This window comes from Gopherus flavomarginatus, chromosome 2, assembly GCF_025201925.1.
Source record: "Gopherus flavomarginatus isolate rGopFla2 chromosome 2, rGopFla2.mat.asm, whole genome shotgun sequence".
In the NCBI taxonomy this organism is placed as follows: domain Eukaryota; kingdom Metazoa; phylum Chordata; order Testudines; family Testudinidae; genus Gopherus; species Gopherus flavomarginatus.
The window spans coordinates 941,789-960,432 of NC_066618.1; the positions used below are offsets into that span (position 1 = coordinate 941,789).

Sequence of the window (18,644 nt, forward strand, 5' to 3'; positions counted from 1 at the left end):
TCCCCTGGCTGGGCCTGGTTCCCAGCTCAGTGCAGCATGAGACAACGGGAAATCCAATCGCCTGGACATGGACACCCAGCAACCCATGCCCCCAAGGCTGAACAAGGCTCCCCGGCGGGAGAACATAGGGATGGGGGCGGGGGGTTACATAGGGGTCACGGGAAGCAGTCAGGGCTCTCACCTGGACTCTGACCAAGGAGGCCGCACAGACAGACGGACGGAGCCGGACCCGAGGGTTCCCCACAGCCAGGCTGGGCTCGGGGCTGGCCAGGACGGACCCTGCTTCACCCTTCACTGCCCCGGGCTGCCCAACGGGCCCCTAGGCCGGGCGCCAGCTAACGAGTGAACCCGGCTGTGCCTACGCTGGGAGTGGCCCTGCTGGGGCTGGGTGAGGGGCCCTGATCCCTGAGAGCGGCCGAGTCTCCCTCAGGGGCTGTCTCGGGGGACTTGCTGCCTGGAGCTCACGGGGGGATGGGTTCAGGTCCAGAGGGCCAGTCTAGGGAGTGATGAGGCCGCGTGGCTCACCCTGGAGGCAGAACAGGACCCCCAGGGGGCTGGGCCAGTGAAGGGGCCTCCCAGAGACCATCCCAAAGCTGGGGGTGCAGCCCTGAGCCTGTGGGTTCATGAGAGGAGCCCTCTCTGGGGCTGATCCTCACCCCTCCGCAGGGCATGGGGTGACCCCAGGGCTGAGCTTGCTGGGCCCAGTCCCCAGTAAAACACTGGACGGCAGCTGCTCACGTGACGGGCAGTGCCGAGCCTCTCAGCACCGCTCCAGGAGCCTCCGACTCTTCACACGTGCCCTACGGCTCGGCCACTGGCTCTGCCCTGTGGTCCGGGGGCAGCTCCAGCTACTTACACTCTCGAAGGCAGAGGAGACGATGTGGTGAATCCTGGAGGAAACCTGGCAGCGGCTCATGGTGCAGGCCGAGTGGCCGGTGCCCGGGCCCGTTAACCCTTCTCTTTCTCACTCGGGCTCAGAATGAAATGTGGGGGCAGCATCACCTGGGCAGAGGAGAGAGCAGAAGGGGGGCCTGTGTCACCTACAGCCATGCCAGCCTGGGCCTTGGCATGGCTTCCCCTCCCCTCGGTGTCACTCTCACCCCTGTGACTCCCCTCTCCTCCCCCAGCCCTGTGCCCCGGAGGGGTGCACTTCCTTCTCCTCCCCCAGCCCTGTGCCATGAGGGTGGGCGACTCCCCTCCCCTCCCCCAGCCCTGTGTCCGTGGGACGACTCCCCTCCCCTCTCCCTGTCCTGTGCCCGGGGGAGCATGACTCCCTGTCCCCATTGCTGAGCGAAGGTCCCCAGGGTGCCCCCGATGGGCCAAACCTGATCCAGTGTCTCTCCCATCGCCCACGCCATCCCCACTGCCCTGGGCCCCACTCCAGAGCAGGCCACACTTTGGGTGCCAGCGGATGGGACCCAATATGCTGTGGCTCCCTCACTGTCTTCCTCCCCACGGAGGGGCAGCCGTGCTGTGTGGAGCGAGGTCTCCAGCCCCACGGCTGCGCTCCCAGGCAGGGGAGAGGGGGGCGCTGGCCAGGCCAGGCAGCAGGAGGACAGAGGCAGCGAGCAAAGGAAAACAGAGGGGCCGGCTGCACAGAGGGCGGAGGCTCCAGCCAGGTTTGTCTTGGCCCCGAGGCCCCGAAGGACAGAGCAGGCGCTAAGAGAAACGCAGCAGGGCAGCGAGTGGGAGCGGGGTCCCCAGCTAGCGCAGGCCGGTGCAGCCATGGGGGCAGGCTGGGGCACAGGCCCATTCGCGCTGAGACAGAGCAACCCTTGCGCCCGCCCCGCCCCATAGACCCCTCCTGAGCCCCACCCCACAGCCCGCAGCCTGCCAGCTTCGGCAGAGGGAGGAAAGGGGGATAGGGAGCAGGGGGGCAAGGAACTGGGGAGCAGGAGGGCAGGAAGCGGGAGGCAGGGAGCAGGGGGGCAGGGACCTGGGGAGCAGGAGGGCAGGAAGCGGGAGGCAGGGAGCAGGGGGGCAGGGACCTGGGGAGCAGGAGGGGCAGGGAACAGGGGGCCAGGGGCCTGGAGAGCAGGAGGGGGAGGGAGCAGAGGGGCAGAGACTTGGGGAGCAGGAGGGGCAGGGAATTGGGGAGCAGGAGGTTGGGGGGCAGGGAACTGGGGAGCAGGAGGGGCAGGGAGCAGGGAACTGGGGAGCAGGGGGGCAGGGAGTGGAGGGGCAGGGAACTGGGGAGGGGGAGAGGGAGGGAGCAGGGGGGGCCGGAGCTCCTCTTCCTGCTGCCAGGATGCGATGCACTTGGAGCATCTCCAGGCCCCACGTGAAGCAGAGGCGGAGGGGGGCCCAAGCCCCAGGGGTTTCTGTCCCCAGGCTGGTGCTCTGAGGAGGCCTCAGGCCCCGGCCTGTGGTGCGGGGCCTGGCTCACAGCTCTGCCTGCAGGGATGCCCAGTCCCAGGGTCCCAACTGCGAGCTGAGGGGCCACTGGCAACATGACAGCTTCACTAAGGGGAAAATAACAGGCCAGAGTGAGCTGCCCCCCGCCCAGGGCCTGGCACAGCCCCCCCCCCACCCCAGCCTGGAGAGCCTGGCGGACACACACACCTGGGACCGGGGCCTGGCACAGCCCCTCAGCAAGCCCCAGGCCGGTTATTTCCGGCGTGCTGAGGCGCCTGGAGCAGCAGGACAGAAGATGGCCCAGGGCAGGGTGCTGCTGACCCCATTCCCTTCACCAGGCTGCCCCCAGGCCTGCCAGCTGAGAGTGATGGCAGGGCTGGGCTCCGACGGCCCCTTCCCCTCCCCAGCCCCTACAGGCTGCACCAACAGCCAGAAGGGCCCATCCCCCCACAACCCCTCCCAGGCCAGCCTCCTGGTCCCCCTAGGCAGCCCAGGCCTGGGGCCTCAGCCCCCCACCCTGCCTTTGAGCCATGGGGAAGCCACGTCCAGCAGCCTCTAGGCCAGTCTCCAGCCCCTCCGGGGACTTGCCTCTGCAGAGCCAGACCCCCAAGTCGCCCAGCACCAGGCGCTGGACAGGGATCCCACAGCCTCCCGAGCTGGGGCAGGGCCATGGCAGCCTGGCATGGGCAGGGGGACTGCGGGGCAGGGGAAGCATGGGGCTCAGGCAGCCCAGCTTAGGGGGGATCCGGTCTGGGCAGTGGAGCTGGGACCCAAGGAGGGGAGGAGGGGCAGGGAGCTTTCCCACAGCAAAGAACCCCCCAGCCAGCCCCAGCTGCGTCTCCAGGCTGGGTCCCATTCCCCTTCAACCACCCGCCCCAACCGCCATGGTGGCAAGGCTGGGGCTGAAGGGAGAGACCCAGCGGCCACAGCAGGATCTGCACGCGCTGATAGCACCAAGCAGACCTGGGGTACGAGCCCAGCCAGGGGCTTCCCCTCTTTCCTCTAGGCATAGAGAGCAGCAGCTGCAGGTCCTGACCTGCGACGCCCCCGCAATGCCCCCACTGTGTGCTACGGGCCCCTGCAACGCCCCCGCCATGAGCTACGGGCCCCTGCAAGGGCCCCGCCGGGTGCTATGGGCCCCTGTGACAGCCCCATCATGCTACAGGTCCCTGCGATGGCCCCGCCGAGTGTAATGGGCCCCCATGACAGCCCCATCGTGCTACGGGCCCCTGCAACGCCCCCGCCATGAGCTACGGGCCCCTGCGACGGCCTCGCCATGAGCTACGGGCCCCTGCGACAGCCTTGCCACGAGCTACGGGCCCCTGCAATGCCTCATCATGCTACAGGCCTCTGCGACCCCTGCCGTGAGATACGGGCCCTGTGACACCCCATTGTGCTGCGGGCCCCTGCGACGGCCCCGTTGTGAGCTACAGGCCCCTGCGATGGCCCTGTCATGTGCTACAGGCCCCTGTGACAGCCCCATCGGGCTAGGGGCCCCTGCAACGGCCCCGACATGAGCTACGGGCCCCTGCGACGCCCTCGCCATGAGCTGCAGGTCCCTGCGACACCCCTGCCGTGAGATACGGGCCCTGTGACACCCCATCGTGCTACGGGCCCCTGCGACGGCCCCGTTGTGAGCTACGGGCCCCTGTGATGGCCCTGCCGTGAGCTACGGGCCCCTGCGACGGCCCCACCGTGAGCTACGGGCCCCTGTGAATCCCTCATCATGCTACGGGCCCCTGCAACATCCCCGCTCTGAGGTACAGGCCCCTGCGACGGCCCCTCCGTGTGCTACGGGCCCCTGCAACGCCCCCATCGTGCTACGGGCCCCTGCGACAGCCCCTCCATGTGCTACGGGCCCCTGCGATGGCCCCACCGTGAGCTATGGGCCCCTGCCCTCCATGTCACCAGATGCCAACCCAGCCTCTGCTAGTCTTCAGTGCCCGTATCCAGCCTCCAGCAGTACCCAGCTCCGCTGATCCCCGCACCCAGCCTCCACCAGAACCCAGCCCCACCTGCGTCCAGCCTCCACCGATATCCAGCTCTGCCAATCCCAGCGCCCAGCCTCCACCAGTACTCAGCCCCACCCATGTCCAGCCTCCACCAGAACCCAGCCCCACCGATCCCCACACCCAGTCTCCACCGGTACTCAGCCCCACCCATGTCCAGCCTCCACCAGTACCCAGCTCTGCCGATTACTGCGCCCAGCCTCCAGCGGTACACAGCTCCACCAATACCCGCGCCCAGCCTCCACCAGAACCAAGCCCCACCGATCCCCACACCCAGTCTCCACCGGTACTCAGCCCCACCCATGTCCAGCCTCCACCAGTACCCAGCTCTGCCGATCCCTGCGCCCAGCCTCCACTGGTACCTAGCTGTGCCAATCCCCACACCCAGCCTCCACCGGTACCCAGCTGTGCCAATCCCCGCACCCAGCCTCCACCACTACCCAGCCCCTCCCACACCCAGCCTCCACCAGTACCCAGCCCCGCCCACGCCCAGCCACCACTGGTACCCAGCTGTGCCGATCACCGTGCCCAGCCTCCACCGGTACCCAGCCCCGCCCGCACCCAGCCTCCACCAGAACCCAGCTCTGCAGATCCCCGAGTCCAGCCTCCACCAGAACCCAGCTGTGCCGATCCCCGAGTCCAGCCTCCACCAGAACCCAGCTCTGCAGATCCCCGAGTCCAGCCTCCACCAGAACCCAGCTCTGCAGATCCCCGAGTCCAGCCTCCACCAGAACCCAGCTGTGCCGATCCCCGAGTACAGCCTCCACCAGAATCCAGCTGTGCTGATCCCCAAGTCCAGCCTCCACCAGTACCCAGCTGTGCCGATCCCCGCGCCCAGCCTCCACCAGTACCCAGCTCGGCCAATCCCTGCGCCCAGCCTCCACCGGTACCCAGCTCTGCCGATCCCCGCGCCCAGCCTCCACCAGTACCCAGCCCCACCAATACCCAGCCTCCACCAGTACCCAGCCCTGCCCACGCCCAGCCACCACTGGTACCCAGCTGTGCCGATCCCTGCGCCCAGCCTCCACCAGTACCCAGCTCTGCCGATCCCTGCGCCCAGCCTCCACCGGTACCCAGCTCTGCCGATCCCCGTGCCCAGCCTCCACCGGTACCCAGCCCCGCCCGCACCCAGCCTCCACCAGAACCCAGCTCTGCAGATCCCTGAGTCCAGCCTCCACCAGTACCCAGCTGTGCCGATCCCCGAGTCCAGCCTCCACCAGTACCCAGCTCTGCCGATCCCTGCGCCCAGCCTCCACCAGTACCCAGCCCCACCCACACCCAGCCTCCACCAGTACCCAGCCCCGCCCACGCCCAGCCTCCACCGGTACCCAGCTCTGCCGATCCCCGTGCCCAGCCTCCACCGGTACCCAGCTGTGCCGATCCCCGTGCCCAGCCTCCACCGGTACCCAGCCCCGCCCGCACCCAGCCTCCACCAGAACCCAGCTCTGCAGATCCCCGAGTCCAGCCTCCACCAGTACCCAGCTGTGCCGATCCCCGAGTCCAGCCTCCACCAGAACCCAGCTCCGCCGATCCCTGCGCCCAGCCTCCACTGGTACCCAGCTGTGCCAATCCCCAAGTCCAGCCTCCACCAAAACCCAGCTGTGCCGATCCCCGAGTCCAGCCTCCACCAGTACCCAGCTCGGCCAATCCCAGTGCCCAGACTCCACCGGTACCCAGCTGTGCCGATCCTCGCGCCCAGCCTCCACCAGTACCCAGCCCCACCCACACCCAGCCTCCACCAGTGCCCAGCCTCCACTGGTACCCAGCTCTGCCGATCCCTGCGCCCAGCCTCCACCAGTACCCAGCTCTGCCGATCCCCGTGCCCAGCCTCCACCGGTACCCAGCTGTGCCGATCCCCGCGCCCAACCTCCACCAGTACCCAGCCCCACCCACACCCAGCTTCCACCAGTACCCAGCCCCGCCCACGCCCAGCCTCCACCGGTACCCAGCTCTGCCGATCCCTGCGCCTAGCCTCCACCACTACCCAGCTGTGCCAATCCCCGCACCCAGCCTCCACCAGTACCCAGCCCCACCCGCGCCCAGCCTCCACCAGTACCCAGCTCTGCCGATCCCCGCACCCAACCTCCACCAGTACCCAGCCCCGCCCACGCCCAGCCTCTACCGGTACCCAGTTCTGCCGATCCCTGCGCCCAGTCTCCACCAGTACCCAGTTCTGCCGATCCCCGCGCCCAGCTGCCGCTGACCCTGCGACCAGACAGTCCCATCTGCAGGATGTAACATCCTCCCCAGGATTTATTGTCCCATGAGGTGCAGACACGTGACTGGCAGGAGCTGAGGAGGAAGGTGACGACTGATGACTGGCCCTCACATGGGTTACTCACCCAGCCCTCATCATGGGAGCTCCTCCCCGGGCCTGGGCCTGGGCCTGACTGACTGCCAAGGACCTTCCCCTCCCCTGCCCCAGCCGGCATCAGCCCTTGCCCTGCACAGGGCGCAGGGGAGCGGATGGTCAGGGCTCGTGCTGGGCCCTTTCCTGGGCACACCGCAGCAGCAGCAGCCCCAGGGCTGCTGGGTGTCTCCAGCGGTGCTGCCCAGAGGGGCTGAATGAGGCTGGGGCTGGGCTGAGCACACCCAGGGTGCTCCCCAAGCCAGACTCAGCGAAAGTCCCCAGCATGCCCCAGGAGGCCCATGATGCCTGCCCAGGCCCGGCCTCTGCCCTCATGCCAGCCCATGGGCGTCTCTGGAGCAGGCTGGGGTGCATTCTGGGGAGCCCAGCACGCAGCAGGGCAGAGGGCACTGTGTGGCCAGGCTCCCAGACCTGCTGCCAGTCCCTGGGTACTTAGGAATGCACTTGCCCTTTCCACGCACCTGCTGAGCTGGGGTGCCAAGGGCAGCTCCCCCGAAGGACGGGCAGGCACCTTCACCTGTGACAGGGACACCACAAGAAGCAGCCGCCCAGACGCACCCAGATGCCTGGAGCCAGCTCAGCCCAGACCCTTCCCTGGACGGCTCTGCCCTCCCTTGCCTCACTGCATCACCCCTGCCAGCTGCAGCCTCCGCCACTGCCCAGCTGCTCCCGGCGCCCCTTCCCGCAGACCAGTGGGCTGAGCCCCCAGGCCCACCTCACAGTCAGCCACTTTCTGACAGAGCCTCTGGGAACGGCCCACCTCAAATGTGGGGCACGTAGCCCTTGGGCTGGGTTCCCTCACCACCTATTGCTGTCCAGAGCCCTCTGGGGGGAGCTGGGCCAGGCAGCAAGTTGGGGTCCCTCGTTCAAACCCAAGCTCCTGCCTACTGTACCGTCCCAGCCCCCTCATCCCCCCCAGGGAAGGAGCTGACTCTGTGACACATGCCCCATCTGAGGAGTCCCCACGGCTGCGGGCTGGGGTGAGCTGTCAGGCCCCACGGCTGCGGGCTGGGGTGAGCTGTCAGGCCCCAGGGCTGCGGGCTGGGGAGGGCTGTCAGGCCCCAGGGCTGGGGGCTAGGGTGAGCTGTCAGCCCCAGGGCTGGGGGCTAGGGTGAGCTGTCAGGCCCCACGGCTGTGGGCTTGGGGAAGGCTGTCAGGCCCCAAGGCTGGGGGCTGGGGAGGGCTGTCAGGCCCCAGGGCTGCGGGCTGGGGTGAGCTGTCAGGCCCCAGGGCTGGGGGCTGGGGAGGGCTGTCAGGCCCCACGGCTGCGGGCTGGGGTGGGCTGTCAGGCCCCAGGGCTGCGGGCTGGGGTGAGCTGTCAGGCCCCAGGGCTTGGGCTGTCCGAGGTGCCAGGGGAAGGAGAGCCAGGATCCTTGGGAAGAAGTGACTGGACACCTTAGTCGCTATTTCCAGGGCTGGCTGGGCCAGGCGGGGACACGGGATTCCCCAAGGAGACGCTGGCCAGGCAGCTGTCCCTGCCCCACACATCTCCAGGCAGCAGCACAGGCTGGAGAAGCAGCGTGGGGGAGATTGCAGCTGGTACCAGCAGGGCTCTGAGCCCCTGGCAGTGCCACCAGGCACAGAAGGTGAGAGTCAGAGGCCTCCACCCAGCCAGTGTCCCCCAGCGCCCTGCGCCCCCCAACGCCCTGTGCCCCCCAGCGCCCTGCCCGGGATGGGCTGCGACTGGAGTAGCCGGGAGCCTGAAAATGGAGCGCAGGTATTTCCCAGTGGTGCAGGCCGTTGGAGGTGGAGGGAGCTCTCTCCTGACCCACAGCAGGGCTCAGGGTGGCTACCCCGTGGGCAGGGCTGGCTGAGCTGAGCTCCTCTCCTCCCCAGGGATCAGTGAGCCTGGCAGTACCACACCAGCCTCGTGCCAGCACGAGCAGGTGCCAAGGTTTCTGCAGCGCTCGTCCAGATGAGAATTCCCGGGGGGGAGGGGGGGCAGGGAAGCTGCTGACCCCGAGCCCCCGCCCCTCAGCCCCCCTCCCCGGGACAGGCCCCCAGCCAGAGCCTCTCACAGAGCCAAGGAAATGGGGAGGGAGGAGAGAGGGGCAGTGCCAGCACCCCACATGCCAGAACAAATGCCTGTCTCACCCCTGCCCCCTTGAGTCCTGCCGGGGGTCGGGGGCAGGGAGAGGGAGCCAGGTTGTGCAGAACCGGGCTGGCAGGCAGCGCGACAGCAGAGCTCCGAGCCCTGGCACCAGCAAGCGCACACACAGGGTCCGTCGGTCCCTTCCCCCGGCCAGCGCCTGCCCCGTCCCCACAGCCAGCGCCTGCCCCAGACCCTACAGCCAGCGCCTGCCCCGCCCCGCCAGCGCCTACCCCGTCCCCCACAGCCAGCACCTGCCCCGTCCCCACAGCCAGCGCCTGCCCCAGACCCTACAGCCAGCGCCTGCCCCGCCCCGCCAGCGCCTACCCCGTCCCCCACGGCCAGCACCTGCCCCGTCCCCACAGCCAGCGCCTGCCCCAGACCCTACAGCCAGCGCCTGCCCCGCCCCGCCAGCGCCTGCCCCGTCCCCCACGGCCAGCACCTGCCCCGTCCCCACAGCCAGCGCCTGCCCCAGACCCCACAGCCAGCGCCTGCCCCAGACCCCACAGCCAGCGCCTGCCCCGTCCCCACAGCCAGCGCCTGCCCCAGACCCTACAGCCAGCGCCTGCCCCAGACCCCACCGCCAGCGCCTGTCCCAGACCCTACAGCCAGCGCCTGCCCCACCCTGCCAGCGCCTGCCCCAGACCCTACAGCCAGCGCCTGCCCCAGACCCCACCGCCAGCGCCTGTCCCAGACCCTACAGCCAGCGCCTGCCCCGCCCCGCCAGCGCCTGCCCCGTCCTCCACAGCCAGCGCCTGCCCCGTCCCCCACAGCCAGCGCCTGCCCCGTCCCCACAGCCAGCGCCTGCCCCAGACCCTACAGCCAGCGCCTGCCCCGCCCCGCCAGCGCCTGCCCCGTCCCCCACAGCCAGCACCTGCCCCATCCCCACAGCCAGCGCCTGCCCCAGACCCCACAGCCAGCGCCTGCCCCAGACCCTACAGCCAGCGCCTGCCCCAGACCCCACAGCCAGCGCCTGCCCCAGACCCTACAGCCAGCGCCTGCCCCGCAGCGCCTGCGCCTGCCCCGTCCCCCACAGCCAGCACCTGCCCCGTCCCCACAGCCAGCGCCTGCCCCAGACCCTACAGCCAGCGCCTGCCCCGCCCCGCCCGCGCCTGCCCCGTCCCCCACAGCCAGCACCTGCCCCGTCCCCACAGCCAGCGCCTGCCCCAGACCCCACCGCCAGCGCCTGCCCCAGACCCTACAGCCAGCGCCTGCCCCGCCCCGCCAGCCCCGTCCCCCACAGCCAGCGCCTGCCCCAGACCCTACAGCCAGCGCCTGCCCCGCCCCACCAGCGCCTGCCCCGTCCCCCACAGCCAGCACCTGCCCCGTCCCCACAGCCAGCGCCTGCCCCAGACCCCACAGCCAGCGCCTGCCCCAGACCCCACAGCCAGCGCCTGCCCCACCCCGCCAGCGCCTGCCCCGTCCCCCACAGCCAGCGCCTGCCCCAGACCCTACAGCCAGCGCCTGCCTCGCCCCGCCAGCCCCGTCCCCCACAGCCAGCACCTGCCCCATCCCCACAGCCAGCGCCTGCCCCAAACCCCACAGCCAGCGCCTGCCCCGTCCCCCAAAACCAGCGCCTGCCCCGTCCCCACAGCCAGCGCCTGCCCCGCCCCGCCAGCGCCTGCCCCGTCCCCCACAGCCAGCGCCTGCCCCAGACCCTACAGCCAGCGCCTGCCCCGTCCCCACAGCCAGCGCCTGCCCCGCCCCGCCAGCGCCTGCCCCGTCCCCCACAGCCAGCGCCTGCCCCAGACCCTACAGCCAGCGCCTGCCCCGTCCCCACAGCCAGCGCCTGCCCCAGACCCCACAGCCAGCGCCTGCCCCGTCCCCCAAAACCAGCACCTGCCCCGTCCCCACAGCCAGCGCCTGCCCCGCCCCGCCAACGCCTGCCCCGTCCCCCACAGCCAGCACCTGCCCCAGACCCTACAGCCAGCGCCTGCCCCTTCCCCACAGCCAGCGCCTGCCCCAGACCCCACAGCCAGCGCCTGCCCCGCCCCACCAGCGCCTGCCCCGTCCCCCACAGCCAGCGCCTGCCCCAGACCCCACAGCCAGCGCCTGCCCCGCCCCGCCAGCGCCTGCCCCGCCCCACCAGCGCCTGCCTTGTCCCCCCAGCCAGCGCCTGCCCCGTCCCCACAGCCAGTGCCTGCCCCGTCCCCACAGCCAGCGCCTGCCCCGCCCCGCCAGCACCTGCCCTGTCCCCCACAGCCAGCGCCTGCCCCAGACCCTACAGCCAGCGCCTGCCCTGCCCTGACAGCGCCTGCCCCGTCCCCCAAAACCAGCACCTGCCCCGTCCCCACAGCCAGCACCTGCCTCGTCCCCCAAAACCAGCACCTGCCCCATCCCCCATAGCCAGCACCTGCCCCGCCCCGCCAGGGCCTGCCCCAGACCCCACAGCCAGCGCCTGCCCTGCCCCGCCAGCGCCTGCCCCATCCCCCAAAACTAGCATCTGCCCCGTCCCCACAGCCAGCACCTGCCCCGCCCCGCCAGCGCCTGCCCCATCCCCCAAAACCAGCACCTGCCCCGTCTCCACAGCCAGCGCCTGCCCCGTCCCCCAAAACCAGCACCTGCCCCATCCCCACAGCCAGCGCCTGCTCCGCCCCCCACAGCACCCTGGCCGGGATGGGGCTGGAGTCGCTGGGAGCCCCCCCAGCCAGCACCTGCCCCACCCCCCTACATCCAGCACCTGCCCCAGCCCCCACAGCACCCCGGCCAGGACGGGGCTGCAGTCGCCGGTAGCCCTCCCAGCCAGCGCCTGCCCTGCGACGCAGAAGGCAGAGACCAGCAGCCCTCTGAGATGGAGCCGTATCTCCCCTGCAGCCCTCGCCAGCACATCCCCCATCCTGGCCCTCAGTCCCGCTGGGGCAGCCGTGCCGGCCACACTCCTTCGTTGGCCTCAGGTAGCACCCCCTGCCAGGGCCCACATGTGCAGGGGGCAGCACAGATCCTGGGGGGATCCCGCTGAGGCTGCGTCAGGACCCCCGTGTGGGCCCGCAGCCCTGCCTCCCTCCTGACTGACCGCCCCCACAGGCGGGAGAACCGGCTCCGGACATACCTTCCGAGCTGCTCTGCCAGTGCCCAGCTCAGCTCTGATTACGGGAGATTCACGGAGCCAGAACTTCCACATTCCTGCGGAGCCAGGGCAGATTAGACTGACCTGCCTCGGCTTTCCCACCGCAGCTGCCCCCGCCAGTGGGGCTGCCCAAAGGAGACACCCCAGCTCCCTCGGGTCAACAGGACTGGATGTTCCCCAAGACACAAACCCACCTGCCCCAGCACGGTGCCGCGCAGTCAGGAGGCTACTCGGAGAGTCCAGCTTCCAGCAGCTCTGCCAGGCGGGGAGCCAGGGGCTCAGGGCAGTGTGCGGCCCGTGGTTCTCCCCAGGGGTCGCTCGGCTCCGTGCGGAGCAGCCTGCAGAGCCAGGTGCCGGGGCCCACTTGGCGTGGGCTCAGAACCCCCACCAGTGCTCAGCTCCTCCAGGCCAGTCATTCGCAGTAGGGGCCAGACGTAAAACCATCCCATTGCAGTCACTGGCCCCCGTGCCTGCCCTCCAGCTCTGACTCTGCAGCCAGGGAGCTGAGGGCTTTGCACCCATCGCTGCTCAGCCTGAGGGCTCTCCCCAGGCAGCATCTGAGACAGCCACCTCTGGGGGCAGCAGGGGCAACCCTGCCCCTCCCTTTCTGAGCCTCTGGTGCCCCCAGTCCCAGTCCTGCTCAGAGACCCTCACTGCTCCCCCAAAAGGGGGATCACCCCCCACCCCCCAGCAGCTGAGACACCCGTTGGCTTCCCCCTCACCCATACTCTGGGCCCCTCACCAGGGTGGAAGTCAGGGGTAGGGGGGGGCAGCAGGCCCCAGGCAGGATTCAGCTCACATCTCCCCTAGGTGCCGTGTGGAGCGAGGTACCTGGCTGGGCTCCCCCTCGTGGCCGGGCAGCCCAGCTTAAGGCCCTGGGCTGGAGCCTGGCCCCTGGCCAGGGATGTGGGGCTGCAGCACAGGGCAGCAACTTAGCTGAAGGCCTGGCCTTGCGTGCCAGTTCCCCCTTCCTCTGCCCCCCCAGCCACACGACAGGCACCTCCTTGCCCGGCCTCCAGCCAGCCTCACTGCATGTGGGCACCACAGCCTCCCCTGCCAGACCCACCTGCAGTCCTGCATCACGGTCTGCTACACACAATCTCAGCCCAGCCCCTGCAGCTCCTCTGGGCCCAGCCCGGCCCCACTCCACAGACGCCCCTGGGTGTCTCAGCAGCTAGCAGAAAAAGGAAGACGCTCGGCAAGGCCCAGCCGGGGGCAGCACACTCCCTCGCCTTCGAGGGGACACCTCATGTACCCCGTGCACTCTGGGCGCGCGACCAGACCCCAAGCCACATTCTCCAGCCTCAGCAACAGCCTCTCCGGGGCTGCAGGGGAGAACCTGCCCTGGGAGCACCAGGGAGAGGCCGGGGGAAGCCGGCCAGGGCTCAGTGGCACACACGGGGCGTCCTCAGCCCACTCCCTGCCACGGGGCTGGGACGCGCTGGCGGGTTGGCCACTCCTGGGCGATGGAAGGTAAAATCCAGAGGCGCCCACAGCTCCTGCCCCAGGGGCTGGGGAGAGTCTGCACCCCTCTGGCCACTGTCAGAGATGGGTCTGGACCCAGAGCTGACCTCCTTGGCCACCCCTACTCGGCTCCTCCACCAGTCCCCTCAACTGTGCCAGCTGTATGGGGGGTCGCTGCCCTCTGCTGCTCTCGCTGGCCAGTGCCCGACTGGCCACATTCCTGCTGCTCCTGGCCTTAAGCAGCTTTCTTTAATGCAGGCAGCCCGAAACACGCCGGGGATTGGACAGTGCGGCTGAGCCCAGCCCCGAGCCCCCTTCTCACAGCCAGGAGCCACCCCCGCCCCAGCACCCCCAGGCACGGGGTCAGACCCAACTCACCCACCCCAGCACCCCCAGGCACAGGGTCAGACCCAACTCCCCTATCCCCACCCCAGCACCCCCAGGCACAGGGTCAGGTCCAACTCCCGCTCCCCCTCCCCAGCACCCCCAGGCACGGGGTCAGACCCAACTCCTCTGCCTCAGCACCCCCAGGCAGGGGGTCAGACCCAACTCCCCCTCCCCAGCACCCCCAGGCACGGGGTCAGACCCAATTCCCCCTCCCCCACCCCAGCATCCCCAGGCACGGGGTCAAACCCAACTCACCCTTCCCTGCCCCAGCACCCCCAGGCTCAGGGTCAGACCCAACTCCCCTGCCCCAGCACCCCCGGCAGGGGATCAGACCCAAATCTCCCGCCCCAGCACCCCCAGGCACGGGGTTAGGCCCAACTCCCCCACCCCGGCACCAGCACCCCCAGGCACGTGGTCAGACCCAACTCCTCCTCCCCCACCCACGGACACCCGCCTCAGCACCCCATTGCTCCCAGATCCCAGGGGCCGTCCTGCCCTGCAGCCTGACCTCCCGCAGGAATTCATGCCCAGCTCAGCCCGCCTGTTAGCAGGTCAGTGGCAAGCAGGCAGCAAGGTGCCCCGTCAAATGCAGCAGTGGGGGGCAAGCAGATGGCAGCGCCCGGGGCAGGGTGCAGAGGGGGTGGTGGCCAGCCCAGGGCTCTGCAGAGAGCAGTGGCTAACTCCATGCACCATGCCGGAAGGGGTGCCAGGCAGCCAGCGGCACTGGGGAGGGGAGGCGCCCCCTGCCCGGGTGAGTCACCTGCTGCGCAAGGCTGGCAGGCGACAGGCCCTGCTGGAAACTGCTCAGCACTTCGCCCTCTGCCCGGAAAATGCGCGACCGGAACCAGTGGCTGAGTCAGGCCATTTCCCCTCAGCTACGCTGCATGAGGAGCTGGGGCGGGTTCCCTCCCCCACCCAGGCAGCCCCAGCCCTGCTCAGGGGGAACAGGGCTCTGAGGGGCTGAGCCCCGTAAGCCCAGACCGTTAGCAGCTTCCTGAAGCGTCTCTGCACCTGCAGCTTTCCAGGAACAAGCCTGAGGCGCCGGCACTCAGCCTCAGCAGGCGGGACCAGCTCCCACACCAGGCCCCCTGTCAGCCAGGCCTGTGCCTGGGGCAGCTCCTCCGCTGGGCTCTGGGGACACCGACCCTTAACCAGCCACCAGCCCCCTCTCCTCATTCTCTGTGGGGGCCTTTGATCTGCTTGGGGCGGGGCTGTTGGTGGCTATGGGGGGGCGACCCAGCCAGCTGGGGTTCCCGGTCTCCGGCTCTGCCATTCTCACGGGCAGCGCTGATTCTGTTTGTTACTAACTCTGGTTTCCACCCAGGCTGCTGAGTCAATGTCTCCGCCCTCCCCTGGCACCGCAGGCACAGCAAGGCCCAGCCCATAGGGAAACGCAGGGACACACAGCCATCATGCCTGCAACCCACCTTCCTCCCGGGGCTGGAGCAGCCTTTCCTGAGCCCCGACGAGCCGGGGTGGGGGGCAGGCCCCGCAGGCCAGGAAGGCCCAGCGGGGAATGCAGAGCAGGGCAGGAACATGGCCTCACACACCCCATAGCAGAACTCACCCAGCAAGACAGCTGGAACCCAGGCAGTGCCAGGCTGGATCAGACCCAGGGCCCATCTAGCCCAGTCTCCCGGTCCCCAGCGGCTGGCCTCCAATACCAGTCCCTATCCCAGCACAGGGAGCATGGGGGCAGCTTAGGCCAAGGGGGCCAGGACGAACCCCTACCGTTATGGAAAGCCCTTGGAGTCCTCACTGTTCCTGAGGGCAGCCAGGACTCCTGGGTTCTACCACAGCATCAGAGTCATGGAAGTGGCAGGGATCTCGCGAGGTCATCTACTCCCGTCCCCTGCACTGAGCCAGGACTAAGTATTATCCAGACTGTCCCCGACAAGGGTTTGTCTAACCTGCTCTTAAAAACCTCCAGTGACAGAGACTCCACAACCTCCCTAGGCAATTTATTCCAGTACTTAACCACCCTGACAGGTAGGGAGTTTTTCCTACTGTCCAACCTAAATCTCCCTTGCTGCAATTTAACCCCATTGCTGCTTGTCCTGTCCTCAGAGATTAAGAACATTTTTTCTCCCTCCTCCTTTTATGTACTTGAAAACTGTTCTCATGTCCCCTCTCAGGCTTCTCTGCTACAGACCAAACAGACCCAGTTTTTTCAACCTTCCCTCGTAGGTCAAGTTTCCTAGACCTTTCATCATTTTTGTTGCTCTTCTCTGGACTTCCTCCAATTCACCTACATCTTTCCTGAAATGTGGCCCCCAGAACTGGACACAACACTCCCGTTGAGGCCGTAACAGCGCAGAGCAGAGCGGAAGAATCACTTCTCGTGTCTTGCTTACAACACTCCTGCTAATACAGCCCAGAAGGATGTTTGCTTTTTTTGCAACAGCATTACACTGTTGACTCACATTTAGCTGATGATCCACTCGGACCCCCAGATCTCTTTCCACAGGTCTCCTTCCTAGGCAGTCACTGCCCATTGTGTGTGTGCAGTCGATTGTCCCTTCCTAAGGGGAGCACTTTGCATTTGTCCTTATTGAATTTCATCCTGTTTACTTCAGACCATTTCTCCAGTTTGTCCAGATCATTTTCAATTTTAATCCTAATCTTCCAAAGCACTTGCAGCCCCTCCCAGCTTGGTATCATCCGCAAACTTTATAAGTGTACTCTCTGTGCCATTATCTAAATCATTGATGAAGGCATTGAACAGAACCGGCCCCAGAACTGATCCCTGAGGGACCCCACTCCTTATGCCCTTCCAGCCTGACTGTGAACCACTGATACCTACACTCTGGGAACGGTTTTCCAGCCACTTCTGCACCCAACTGAGCATAGATTTGTCTAGGCTCTATTTCCCACATGTGCTTTGAGAAAGTCACGTAAGACAGTAACAACATCCTTACTAAAATCAAGACACACCACATCTACTGCTTTCCCCCAGCCACAAGGCTTGTTACCATGTCAAAGTTATCCCTGGCTCCAGACGGGGAGGAGAGTCTCGATATTAGAGCAGGGGGACTGGGAGTCTGGACTCCTGGGTTCTCTCATAAGAACGGCAGCACTGGATCAGCCCAAAGGTCCATCTAGCTCAGTGTCCTGTCTCTGACAGTGGCCAATGCCAGGTGCCCCAGAGGGAATGAACAGAACAGGCGGTCACCAAATGATCCATCCCCTGTTGCTCATTGCCAGCTTCTGGCAGTCAGAGGTTTAGGGACACCAAGAGCATGGGGCTGCGTCCCTGTCCGTCTTGGCTAATAGCCATCAATGGATCAGGATCGGATTGGGATATGGATAGAGACCTCTTTAATGTCTTTAATGAAGTAAACACAAAGGGGAAATGTGTGATTATGGGGGACTTCAACTTCCCGGATATAGACTGGAGGACGAGTACTTGCACGAATAATAGGGGTCAGATTTTTCTGGATGTGATAGCGGATGGATTTCTTCATCAAGTAGTTGAAGCACCTACGAGAGGGGATGCCATTTTAGATTTGGTGTTGGTGAGCAGTGAGGACCTCGTAGAAGAAATGGTGGTAGGGGACAACCTTGGTTCGAGTGATCATGAGCTGATTCAGTTCAAACTAGATGGAAGGATAAACAAATGTAGATCTGCGATTAGGGTTTTTGACTTCTCGAGGGCTAATTTTAAAGAGTTAAGGAAATTAGTTAGGGAAGTGGATTGGATGGAGGAATTAGTGGATTTAAATGTGGAGGAGGCCTGGAATTACTTTAAGTCACAGCTGCGGAGACTGTCGGAAGCCTGCATCCCGAGAAAGGGGAAAAAACCATGGGCAGGAGTTGTAGGCCAAACTGGATGAGCAAGCAACTCAGAGAGGGGATTAGACAAAAGCAGAAAGCTTACAGGGAGTGGAAGGAAGGCAGGATCAGTAAAGAAAGCTACCTTGCTGAGGTCAGAACATGTAGGGATAAAGTGAGGAAGGCTAAAAGCCACATTGAACTGGAACTTGCAAAGGGAATCAAAACCAATAGTAAAAGGTTCTACAGCCACATAAATAAGAAGAAAACAAAGAAAGAAGAAGTGGGGCCGCTATACACTGAGGATGGAATGGAGGTTAAGGATAACCTAGGCATGGCCCAACATCTAAACAAGTACTTTGCCTCAGTTTTTAATAAGACTGGTGAGGAACCTTGCGATGATGGAGGGATGATAAACAGGAATGTGGATATGGAAGTGGATATTACCGCAACTGAGGTAGAGGCCGTACTTGAACAGCTCGATGGGACGAAGTCGGAGGGCCCGGACAATCTCCATCCGAGGATATTAAAGGAACTGGCGCGTGAAATTGCGAGCCCGTTAGCGAGAATTTTTAAGCAATCGATAAACTCGGGGGTTGTGCCGTATGACTGGAGGATTGCTAATGTAGTTCCTATTTTTAAGAAAGGGAATAAGAGTGATCCGGGTAATTATAGGCCAGTTAGCTTGACATCTGTAGTATGTAAGGTCTTGAAAAAAATTTTAAGGGAGAAAGTAGTTAAGGACATAGAGGTCAATGGTAATTGTGACGAATTGCAACACGGATTTACTAAAGGTAGATCGTGCCAAACCAATCTGATCTCCTTCTTTGAGAAGGTGACGGATTACTTAGATAAAGGAAATGCGGTACATATAATTTACCTAGATTTCAGTAAGGCGTTCGACACGGTTCCGCACGGGGAGCTGTTAGTTAAATTGGATAAGCTGGGAGTGAATATGAAAGTTGTAAGGTGGATTAGGAACTGGTTAAAGGGGAGACTCCAGAGGGTCGTATTGAAAGGTGAACTGTCGGACTGGAAGGAGGTCACCAGTGCAGTCCCTCAAGGATCGGTTTTGGGACCGATCTTATTTAACCTTTTTATTACTGACCTTGGCACAAAGAGCGGGAATGTGCT

The 18,644-nt window shown here is 65.7% G+C and overlaps 1 protein-coding gene across 9 annotated transcripts in view; it reads right to left on the minus strand.

The window, feature by feature from the left end:
- The window catches only part of SLC4A2 (solute carrier family 4 member 2), an 86,997-nt gene that overhangs the window by 45,153 nt on the left and 23,200 nt on the right, over positions 1-18,644 (minus strand). For 2 of the 9 annotated variants that reach the window (XM_050942423.1, XM_050942425.1), the window contains exon 2: positions 857-1,002. In XM_050942423.1, coding sequence (XP_050798380.1) covers positions 857-916 — 60 coding nt within the window. In that variant the 5' untranslated portion in view covers positions 917-1,002. The other 7 variants (XM_050942424.1, XM_050942430.1, XM_050942429.1 and 4 more) reach the window with 7 other exon arrangements.